The sequence below is a fragment of the Triturus cristatus genome, chromosome 11 (assembly GCF_964204655.1).
Source record: "Triturus cristatus chromosome 11, aTriCri1.1, whole genome shotgun sequence".
Taxonomy (NCBI): Eukaryota; Metazoa; Chordata; class Amphibia; order Caudata; family Salamandridae; genus Triturus; species Triturus cristatus.
The window spans coordinates 241,569,732-241,582,173 of NC_140594.1; the positions used below are offsets into that span (position 1 = coordinate 241,569,732).

The 12,442-nt window shown below is 42.7% G+C and overlaps 1 protein-coding gene across 3 annotated transcripts in view; it reads right to left on the reverse strand.

Annotated features, from left to right (window-relative positions):
- HPS4 (HPS4 biogenesis of lysosomal organelles complex 3 subunit 2) overlaps nt 1-12,442 on the reverse strand; it is a 431,024-nt gene that overhangs the window by 258,219 nt on the left and 160,363 nt on the right. For all 3 annotated transcript variants that reach the window (XM_085635656.1, XM_085635655.1, XM_085635658.1), the window contains exon 8: nt 7,142-7,214. In XM_085635656.1, the coding sequence (XP_085491782.1) occupies nt 7,142-7,214 (73 nt within the window). The remainder of the gene's footprint in view (nt 1-7,141; nt 7,215-12,442) is intronic.

Here is a 12,442-nt window from a genome sequence, read left to right on the forward strand (position 1 = left end):
CTTTGAGCATAACACAACACAGGATGCATCATTGCATACACTCTGGGACACCTTCAAGGCCATTTTAAGAGGGGTCTTGATCTCCTTAGCCAAAGGCAGGGTGAGGGAATCCTGTCTTGTCGAGGACAAACTCACTGCTGAGATTAGGGACATGGAGGGAGAAGATAACCAGGCCCCATCATGACCCTCAAATGCAAACTTGCCATCCGGTCAGTTGAAAATGCACAGAACCAATAGGGCAGAAAGGGCCTTCCTATCACTGGGGCAGAAGTTTTATGATAAAAGGGGCAAATTTGGCTCTCTTCTGGCACAGAAGATTAGTCAAGCGGTTTATTCTGTAGATTAAGAGGGAAGACAGCTCCTACAAGGAGGCTGGAAAGAGGGAGGTGTTCTTCACATATTATAAGGATCTATATACGTGACCCTCAGATCGCCCAGAAGAGGTGAAGGCGTACCTTGAGGACTACAACTGGCCAGTGCTAGATCGCCACCATTGGGATCCTCTGGAGGCCCCGATCTCAGATGATGAGATTAGATAGGCACTTAAGTTACTCTCTGCGGGTAAATCCCCTGACCCTGATGGCTTAACACCTGCCTCTTACAAAATATTCCAGTCAGAGTTACTAACACCACTAAGTACCCTGTTTAACTCCTTTATGCGTCAAACTAAACTCACCCACTCTATGTGTGAAGTTGATATCACCCTAATTCCCAAACCTGGGAAAGACAACTCTCTGCGTGCCCTTTCACCCCATTGCTTTGTTGAATACAGACACAAAGCTCTACACTAACATTTTGGCACAGTGCCTGGACCAACTCCTGCCCGGGTTGATCAAACCAGACCAGGTTGGCTTCATACATGGTCGACAAGATGCAGACAACCACAGGAGACTTGCCCACCTCATAGAAAAACTCCCCAAGAGGGATACTCCAGCAGCAGATATCACCAACCTACAGAAGAGATTCTGCAACTTTATCTGGAACAGGAAGCAGCCACGCATATCAGACAAACATCTAATGCACCCCAGGGAAAAGGGGGGGCCTTGCCTGCTCCAGCCTCCTGAAATACTACTGGGCAGCTTACCTCCGGATTATTTCGGAGTGGACGGCTGGAAAGGAGGACAAACACTGGTTCCACATGAATTGGGCGGTTGTTTGCTGTCCTCTGTGGGATCTTGTGTGGCTGCTCGCCCCAAGAGCGCTTATGCAGCCACACCAACAATAACAGTCTTGAATGTCCGGGAATAATTAGCCACCAAAAAATGTTTTAGTACCTTCCCCCTCCCCTAATCTACCAATAGCTCAGAACCCAGACTTTACTCTGGTCCTAGATCCATCTCTAAGAGGATGAACAGTGACTGCTGTACCCCAAGAGACTTGTTCCACAGTGGCACCATCAAATTGTTCGAACAATGCCCCAAAGGATTCCCTATACCTCAAACAGCAAGACACCAATATGGTCATTACACCACTGAGCGCTTCACCCAGCTAATGAATAGGAGGCGACGCGTGAACTGGCACCATTTGAGACCCTTGCTGATCTCTCAGACATATGAAACCATCCAGGACTCAAAGCCGATCCCCCCCCCACCCCCCAATGTTGTTGGGGCCAAGCTTTGGGGGAACAGATCTGGACAAAGACTTGGGACCAGCTGGAAGTCCTGGGAGAACAGATCAGTACTAAGGCTCGAGAAAAGGTATGGCGGCACATTCCCAAAAATCTGGGCAGCATACCTCCGTGATAATCTGCCTACAAAGTCATGTATCAGTGGTATTTTTTCCTGGTTCGCCTCCACAGATTGTACCCGAACTCCTCTGTGCTTTGCTGGAGATGTGGTTTGGCCGAGGGAACCTTCTTACACATCTGGTGGGACTGCGCTCTCATCCAGACGTACTGGAAGGAGATTCCTGGACGCATCAGAAGCACTCTAGGATACCCTCTACTGGCCCTTCCTCTAACCACCATCCTCAGCATTTTGTCCTCCACCATGGAAAGCATCACGCAACATGACAAGACACTGATCTTTCACATGCTGGGGGAGGGGGGTAGGCAACTCCTAGCGCTCAGAAAAAGATGGAACCGCCATCTGAGATGCACTTGAGTCACAAAATGTGGCAAGTGCTCGCCATGGAAAAGATTACCATGCATTGACTCACTCAGAAGAGCAAGAGCAAATTACTAAAGTGTGGCAACAATTAATAGATTATATAGAATGTTTGGAATTACATTTTTTCCACCCACAGAGGCTCCGTGTTCTCCAACTTTGTCACCAAGTGCCACAAGGGCTCTCAGGTGCTCTCCTCCGAGGTTATCTTTATAGCCTCCTTCACATCGCACAGCCACTGGAGAGTGCCTCGGACACCCCCCTTGTTTGTCACCTCCACAAGCCTTTGGTTAAATATCTAGTGCAGATACAGGCCCCACCCACCTATTTCCTCCCCTTCCATTCCATTCCTGACAGGCCTCCGAAAACCCTCCTCTCACTTAATCACAAAGACGGAAACATGTCAGCAGTATTCTAGAAGCCTGACTACATAGTGTCATCTTCCCTCCCTCCCTCTTTCTCAGCCCCCCTTCTTTTTGTTCTTGTTCTTTCTTTTTCTTCTTCTACAATTCTCTACAATTGTTGTGGTGATTGCTTATACGGGTTTAGGGTGGCTGCCAGGTGTGCCAGATTTGCACAGCCATATACACGTTCCAGCTGCAGCTCCACAGACCTCCACTGCACTACTCTGGAAGTTAGGTAGCTCATTGCCTCTATTTACTGTAGGTTTTCTGAAAATCCCATAAAAAGATTGGAGGGGAAAAAAAACATTGTATATCTTAGAAAGGGGTACTAAAATAGAACGTTCTGACAACTAATATGGTTTGCAAGTTAAGGCAGAACCCAATAGTCTTCGAGAGGAAAAAGATGGTTTTGAGTTCCTGCCTAGGAGAAAACTGATTGAGAAAGTTCAGCCAGGCAGTTGACAGAAGGACTCAAGTAATCACTTTCCTCACTTTTCTAACCACTGCACTCCATGGGCAAATAAAGTAAGACGTCAATTCGGACTGCCTGGGAACTTCAGAAGGTGTGTACTAGAAGGCCAACTCAGTTCACAATTTCCTGGTCACTATCATATTTCAAAACCCTTGTCCAGTGAGAAAATATTACTTAGCAAATCTAATACACAAGTGTTTCATAACTGAGAATTAAAATCCAACATAGGTGTTTCGAATAACCCATTGATGACAATTCAGAGTATGACTAGGATAAAGGGTTAAACTGATCTTGTATTGTAGACTTTAATTAGGGATCTCCAACATTTTCTGTAGTGAGGGCTACTTCTGATCAGTGAAACTCATCGATACCTACTGAAGGCTAGGCACTTTCACATTGTTACCCGACGCCCCCACGCCAAGCTTAATTGACTTTATGCATAATGTCCATAGCGCCAGATACTAAAGTTTGAACAAAGTAATATGACGAGGGGCACTATGACAGGGCTGCCATGCGTGTCAGTGAGCGTGTTGTCTTTGGGGGATGTATGAACATTTGTGTGTATAAATGGGATATAGGTCAGCGGGTGACAGAGACTGTGTCATATGTACTTGTGGCACAGTACAGATCACCATATGTGGCACCGTTACATGTATAAGAAAAACATAAAACCATTCTTTTTTTAAATGCGAGAAATTTAACATGCAGAAAAATGTTAAGCAAAAATGTTCGGATTATGGAACATTTTTCTGCACTTAAAATTTCCCCCCTTAAAATAATGCCTGTATTTTACACTTAAAAATATGGCACTGTGTCGAGAAAAGGGTTAACTTTGTTATATTGATTCCATAAGACTCAGTTTAAATTCACCCCAACCCCCATTCAAAGTATCACAGAAACACCAGGCATCTTGTTCCAAGCGGCCTGTAGACATGGAGCCATATTTATAAAAGAAAAATATACTTGTTTAAATTGGAGGAATTTTAAGTGAAGAAACATGCTTCATAAAACATTAAGACGTAATTGGCTTAATTGAAAGTGGAGAAAGACATTAAGACTTAATGTGTCATAAAAATTGTTTTCTTTGCTTCAAATTTCTCACATTTAAAAATAACTATTTTTCAGGTAGAAATATGGCAGTATCTACTGGCCACTGGGAGCGAAAGGCCTGCTGCTAGTAAATGCGACACTTAGAAATGGGAGAAAATTAAAATGAATAGTTAATCATTAACGTAACTTTTCATTTAAATTTTCTCCCATTTAAAAGCATTCAGAAACAATTTTGTTCTCACTCCAATATTGGGTCGAAAAGGACTTTTATTTAAGAGTTAAATACTTACGCTCTTCACCTCTGTGACCAAGCCTGGCCCTTATAGCTCACTGAGCACTGCTCATTATCAGGCTCTGTTTTCTGCAGCCTGAGGAAAATGTAAAGTAAACAAAGCCTTCCCTTAACGTTAAAAGAAAAATGTGACCATGTGCTTATTTATCAATCAACTATAGGCTGTCAGCTACTCTGAGGGTGTCTGGGAGCTACTGGTAGCTCGCGATCGAGTGGTTGGAGACAACTGCTTTATGGCATATCAAAATGGGAAATTAAAAGACAGATAATCTCCCAACTGTTTATCTAACACTTTTGCAGGGTTCACTCTTCATATTTGTGTAGACGACTATAAGTTTTAATATGAAAGTTTAAACTTTCAGATTAAAAAAGGACACCAATGTTTTGAAAAATGTATTGTGTTGTTGTAGTTCATGTCCATAGGTAGAGCATGTGTACTCTTTATCTGTGTAACAGACTCAGCTGTGCCTGAAGAGCCATCTATCCTATCCCGATGTCCCTCTATGCTTAAAAATCAGGCTTCAGAAAAGAAGATGCGGCATCTAGTCATAACCATCCGGACCCTACCCAAGTGTACCACTCACACTTAAGACTGGAAAGACTCTGCCGAACTTTGTGTGCTTGTATTGTCCTCAATGCTGAACGAGGCTGAGGCTTTTACTTGAGTGACCCACTGATCAAAGGATTGAAGCATGTGGGTGCTGGGGTGAGGTGCCCACCGTATCTAAGCATTCATCAGCTTTATCAATTTCCGAGTCCACAAAAAGCAAAAAAGGATAGTTTGAGTCTAAGTGTAAATATAACCTGATCGAAGTATCTGACACTATGCTTTCATATGTTTAAAAAATTGACATAAGTAGTAAATAGTCATTAAAAAAATAATGGAAACAAAGAGTTTTCACTATATCTCTGTGGGGATAGATGCACAACGCTCACAGAGATCATAAGTAAACAAGTGCCAGCAAAGATGATGAACAACAAAACATTTTAGAAAAGCGGCCACTTTTAGGAGACCATTAGGTAAGGTTGAAAAATGTTACTAATACAGAGATCCCCAGTCTACTGTTCACCAAGTAAACGTAAAAAAGTGATGTAAGTATACACCAGGCAGTGTCGGCATTTGAAACAAACTACTATGGTGAGATTCTTGCAGTGAAGGAAGGACACCCATCTAAGAAAATAGTTTATCAAGACAATATATGACCAGAGTAAATAAAGCATGATAGGAGGAGACTTGTGTTTGGTCATCCAAATAGGGGAATTAAGGAACAAATGCAAAATATGAATAAAATTCAAAAGTGCATGACTAGAAGCCTGGAATTTATTCACTGGGCATTCAGGAAGTCTTTGACTATATACAAGGCATATATTCTGATATTTCATGACATACTGTGGAGAAAGGTGGCAGCTGGTGTTGCCAATCAATCATTTGTAGAGCACACTAATCACCTGTAAGACCGTTGGGGGGTGGGGGAGGGGGGTGGAAGGGGGGTGTAGCTACTGCTCGAACAGCCAGGTCTTGAGAAGTCTCCTGCAGATCAGCAGGTCCTGGGTCTGTCGCAGATGGGTGGGGAGGGTGTTCCATGTCTTGGCGGTGAGGTAGGAAAAGGATCTGCCGCCGGTGGTGGGTCTGTGTACACGTGGGACGGTGGCGAGAGTGAGGTCGGCGGAGCGAAGCTGGCGATTCGGGGTGTAGAAGGTGAGACATTTGTTGAGGTATGCTGGTCCAGCATTGTGGAGTGCTTTGTGAGCATGGGTGAGGAGCTTGAAGGTGATCCTCTTGTTGACTGGGAGCCAGTGCAGGTCTTTCAGGTGGGCAGTGATGTGGGTGTGGCGGGGGATATCACGGATGAGGCGTGTGGAGGGGTTCTGTATGCGTGGAAGTCTTTTCTGGAGTTTGGTTGGCCGTGGTCCCTGCGTAGATGGCGTTGCCGTAGTCCAGTCTGCTGCTGACGAGGGCTTGGGTGACCGTTCTTCTGGTTCTGGTGGGGATCCATCTGTAGATCTTGTGAAGCATGCAGAGGGTGTTGAAGCAGGAGGAGGAGACGGCGTTGACTTGCTGGGTCATTGAGAGCGCTGAGTCCAGGATGAATCCCAGGTTGCATGCGTGGTCGGTGGGTGTCGGTGCGGCTCCCAGAGCGGCTGGCCACCACGAGTCGTCCCTGGCGGAGGGGGTGGAGCCGAGGATGAGGACCTCTGTCTTGTCTGAGTTAAGTGTCAGGCGACTGTTCTTCATCCAATCAGCGACGGCCTTCAATCCTTTGTGGAGGTTGGTTGCCAGAATTCATTTCAACAATCCTCATGAGGGAGCAAAAACCACAGCTGACCTAGCAGGGTGGTGGGTAGCAGTTCGCAAGTCTCAAATATATCTGGTTGTTTCTCCCTCTCGTTAATGCAGTCTAACTTGAAAAAACATAAAAAGGAATGCAACGGGGCAAATTAAGATATGACCAAGTACTCAGAGTTACAAATTCAGTTGCTGATTCGTTTGTGGGTGGGGATCAACTCCTGCTGAAGGGGTGATGAGTGCCTAATACAATCCAATGCCTAATACACTCGAGAAAGTGAGCACATGAATGAAATACATCTAATTTAATTATATCTCAAAGAAATCACAGTAATTATTTTTTGTCTTAAACCCAGATTGCTAAATGTTTTACTCCTAACCTGTAATATACGATTGCACCGGTACACTCCCAAAATATACCATGAAATTCTTCCATGAAAAAATTCAAGTTGGATACAGAATGGTTCCAACATTATCATCAAACAAACTTCTTACACAAATTCAAAAATTCTATTCTACAAAAATACTTGCCTTTTCCATATGTGTATCTCTTTGAAACAAGACTTTTGCAGTGAGTGGAGGAGGCAGCTGGGTGCTCACAATCCTGCAGATTAAAATCAATATTTGTAAATACATAATATTTGCCATTTCTGACAATGCAAGGATAGCACCACAATTACAAAAACATCTATACTTGATTCATTGATCAAAACGTATCCATGATTCATAGCTTAGCTAAACATTTCAAATTAAACATTATCATAAATCAAATGGAGGTAAAAAAAGTAAAACCATGTATTTCATTTGGCATCATTAGTGGTAAAATATCAGTCATTTGAATGATTTATTTCTAGAAAATGTATAAACACTATTATGAATATGGGATAGAACACAGTAGATATGGCACTGAGGAGGAAGGAGACAGAAGGTTATCAGGATAGGTGGGGGAATTGACATCTAGAGCATCAAGAGTAGCGAGTGGGAAGCATTGCTTGTATATCATGCAGAAATAAGTACCATCAACATAAATATTAAAAGCTGTAAAGCCAAATTAATATTCCACGACCAGAGAAGAGTCCCTATACAGATTTAATGAACAATGCTGTAGATCCTTAAGTAACACTTTACATTATGTACTGTTTTGCGGATATTATTCCATACAGAAGTGGGGAAAACATAACAAAAATTTCAGTACAACATTTGCTTTTCAAAATAGTATTCATTTTGGTTTTGAAATATTCTAGGAAGTCAAATAGTGATTAAAGGGAAAGTTATGCTTTAATATGCAACTACAGTTAGATTTTCAGGGGCATGCTGAAGATCTGAATTTTGCTACTTAGGTTGTTCGGGTCCTGCAGCAGGGGAAGTTAGTGATGCTCTGACATTAACTTAGATCCCACAGCTATTTGCAAATGAAGGGGTATTTATAGCACACATGAATCAAAGTATGAGAAGAAATGTATGCAGGACAAAAGCAAGCAAAAGCATTCAATATTGATACCTAGACAAACACTCCCAACCACGAATAGTGGGCCCATTATGGATACTTTTACTGACCCAGTATTTTTAACATAAAAACTTCATAAGAGATAGCGGGTGCTGCGCTAACAGTATTACTAACTATTCTTTTCAATTATTTTTTTTTTACTAACTATTCTTTTCTTTTACTGTACATGTGATTGGGAGCAAATCCATGAACTTATACATTAAAACTCCAATCACAAAGTAGATTAGGTAAATATCAGTCCTGAAGAATAGCTACTAGATCATTATTATGGCTACATGAAAGCTGGAAACATGTTGACCTATCGCTATCCAAGATAACTAAATTCTAATACATAGCATCACATATTTTAATATATGTAAGAGAGCTTGTTCATTAAAGTGTTTCCTGAGAAATACCTCTCATCCAATTTTTAACTCTACACTTCTTACACTTAAACACCAATCTCCTTACTAGCCCCCCGCACCCACACTTCACCAAACGGGGTGCGAAAGGTTCTCTGGTGAAGACACCCCATTGAGGGTGCCTGTTAGGCATTGCAGCACCGGCCCACCGTAGAGCAAACGCCCAATGATGAAGCACGACACCTATCTAGGTGTGTGAGAGCATTTTTTCCTGCAAAGTCACGCTCCCAGCGAACCCTGAGGAACAGTCATAGACCTACATAGACACTCGTACCTCACTAGGAAATGCATACCCTTTATACATAAAATTAATATTACCAATCAATTTAATTAATTAAAGGAGCCAACTTTAGGTGCATGCACTTTCACTCCAAGTGGATCCTTTCTTTAGCCAGATTTTCTCCACAATATGGGTGCTGATGCTCTTCCCACTTGCCCCTAGTGCCAAAAAGGTGACTGGCTCGATATGGCATGAATTTGTCCTCATGTAAACATTTATAGGTCTGACATAGCTAGTTTTTAAGCCAAAGAATTAAGGATTACAGTCTCTTTTAGGAAACTGTAGTAGCCTTTTGGTTTATTCCATGCATGTAACAGGCTTATATTTTCCCTGCTAGTGGTGAGATCAATCATTAAAAAAAATCGAAATTAAACTCTCGACTTTTAAGGATTGTCATATAAAAATTATAGTCAATTTTAAAGAACCCTTATATGTGAATCATACAGGCGCAGATCAGACAGGTCTAGAAGTGTTTTGAAGACGTAAATGGGAATACAGAAATAACTTGAACAAATGTATTTATAAAAAGTTTAACTGATAAGTTGGTCTACAATAATCAAGTTTAAATCAAGAATGTGATAAACATCTTGTGATGATTAAAACAAGGAATACTTTTGTTTAATATTGCCTTCTGGGGTTCAATTACAAATGTTAAATTAAGAAATGCTGATTACCTTATTTGTGTTACATTCTCATAATGATAAGAAATCAAAAAGCACATCTCTGAAGTCAATCGGCCAGTTAAAAAATTTATAAAACATACTAAACAGTCCTCAATTTCCAATCAAACTTACCCACCAACACTTGGTGCATACAGCAAATCAATCAACTAAGTGACAACCTTGAACATTAGTGGCATTCCAAAACCTCTCCATGGCTGCCTTTGTACATATTTTGGTTGATTTGATTTGATTGTTTCCTACATATGGGACTATGGAGCAAATAGATTAAGTGGAAGGAAATATCTAAAGCAAAACACATTAAGCAAAAGGCTACCCAAATAGCCAAGTTTTCAGAACTCTTCTAACGGGACTGTTAGACTTGATTTTTCCAAGCCTCAGTGGCAGCCCACTCCAGAATTTAGGGTGCAATCTCACTAGCAAGTTTAATGCTAGGGACCCGCAGCGAAACATGCACTTGGAGCAAAGAGCGTGTGTCAGAACATAGGGAGAAAAGCAGGAAGAGGTGCTACAGTGTTCAGGAGTGTAAAGAGTTTTATGTGCCAGATAAGAAATTTAAAGTAAACTCACTGCTCCACCGCCAACCAGTGAAGATCTATTCATACCCGAGACACATGATCACATTTTTCCAAGTGGTAGATAAAATCAACAGAAGCATTCTGAGAAAACTGCAAAAATGCCAATTCATAAGTGGGGAGAGCCTCATGCAGACCTACTGAATTAATCAAGCCTCAATAGCAAGTCTGCACCTATCAATTAAGTATAATGATCTTCAAAGAGGAAAGGCAGTGCAGAAGATGCAGACAGGGTAAAGACAGGAAGTATTTGGCCATTTGCTGAACACAGACTAGCCATATAACTTTAATAATTGAATGAGCATCATAAGTTTATTTCGGTAAAAAAAAAAACCATAAAAATATCAGCATTTCAACGTCAGCAGCTTCAGACTTTTAATATTTATGCACCCAAGACCTAGAAAAACATAACATATCCATCAGGACCACCGCAATGCTGATCCAATTTAGGAAGAAGTTGAAGAGGAGCGTCTTTAATGAGCAATACAGTACAATGTATAAACCATCCACAAACCAGGGGCTCTCCTACCGCCAGTTGACTTTAAGCTTTTCTATGACCGTGCACACCTCTGCTGCCTTCTGCCTAGGTTTGCATTATAGAAATGCCATATATATATATATAGTGTCAGTCAGTGATAACTTTATTTCGGTCATAAGACCATAAAAGTACACAAAAGTACATCATCAATTACAAAAAGACAATAAATAAGCATAAAAGATAAAAAAATAAAAAAATAATTAAACTACAAGTTATCAGTGAAAGAGAAATAGGTACAAAGATTAGTTTAACCCTTTCGATACGCATGACGGAGCGGTTCCGTCATGCGCATCGGTCGCGCTGTGCGTATGACGGAACCGCTCCGTCACGGCCCCGCCCGCGCAACGAACCTTCAGCACGGCGCGGTAATCTGCGCCGCGCTGAAGGGGTTAAAAAAGATCGTCTCCTATGCCACATACTGTGTAGATAACGAGATACTGCGAAGACAATAGGGGGATGGGTATCATAGATTAGAGACCTACAAGCCTGCATAAAGTAACGAAATCCCAAGTTCCTGCAAATGGGAATCAACCACCGTTTTCTGATTACATAGTAGGCAGGACAGAAGAACAACACATGGACAACAGTCTACGTTTTATAATTGCATGCAGGACAGATTTCCTGGTTCTGCGTCAGCCACTTGCATGTGAAGGACCTAACCGGTAGGGTGCCATATCTTAACTGAATGTATAGTTTTCGAGCAAGCGGAGGTTCAATTTGGTCCATAAATTCCTCAAATTTTGGGTCTTGTTTAACTATGAGGAACTCTGAAGTTAACCTACCCACCGCTGTAGAACTCGAAAATAATAAAGAATTCTGTGTACATATCAGGAAAAGAAGTTCTTTCTTTTAGAGCCTGGACCAATAAGTTTCCAGGGTTGCCCACAATTCCGGCAGTCCTAGACGGGTACTAGCTGCATTGATGTGCTGGAGCCAAGGGATCTTTTTAAATTTAAGAGCAGGCCAAATATCAGCAAATTCTGCTCTATATGAGGCCAGTTCAGGGACTGACCATAACCTCTTCCAATACAAAATTGGTCTGGCACTTATGATCTCCTCTATTGGGACTAAGCCAAGATCAAATCTGAGGGGGATCAAAGGTGTGCTAGAAGGGAGCCCTACAAGAGTTCTCAAAAAGGACTGCTCAGCCTTTATGAGGGTCCCTATCTGCTTATGTCCCCAAAGTTCAGCCCCAAAAGTTGCAGCCACTCTATCCTTCCGACAGTAAATCTCCAAAGCAGGGGACACTGGTTTGTAGGTTGATTTTCTAAAGACTTTACTTAAACCCCCCACCAGCTGTGCGAGCTTGAGTGTCGACTTAGCGATCTGCGCATTCCAATTAAAATTCTCAGTTAAGGGAGGAGGAGCCAAGCGCGTGACCAAGATGGCCGCGTGAGCCCGGAGCTCCTGAGACCCGCGCTCCCTCCGGCAAATATCCTGTGACGAATCCTGTCTTTCACACCTGGAATATTGAAGGCGAACCGTTGCTGAGGTGATTGTCGCTGTCCGGACTGAAATCGCCCACCGGACGCCGAAGTTGTGCCACACGGAAGGTCGCGGCCTGCTCCCCGGAAGATGCCCGGGGCTTGCGCTGGCACGGTGCCCGAACACTAATTGAACAACAGCGGCTGAGTGTGGGGCGAGCCATCGGAAGGACGGTGTCATCACTTTCACTTTCACTTTCCTGATTTCATCGCGCCCTGGCTTGAGAGTGCGCCGCGCCGGCCATTTGTCGCACTGTCTTCTCTGGATGGGCAAGGGTATTGCTCTCGGCTGCAGATCACAATGTCAACCAAATCGGAAGCCGAAAAACAGAAGCCCAAGAGCACCAGGCGGGGAGGGTACACCCAA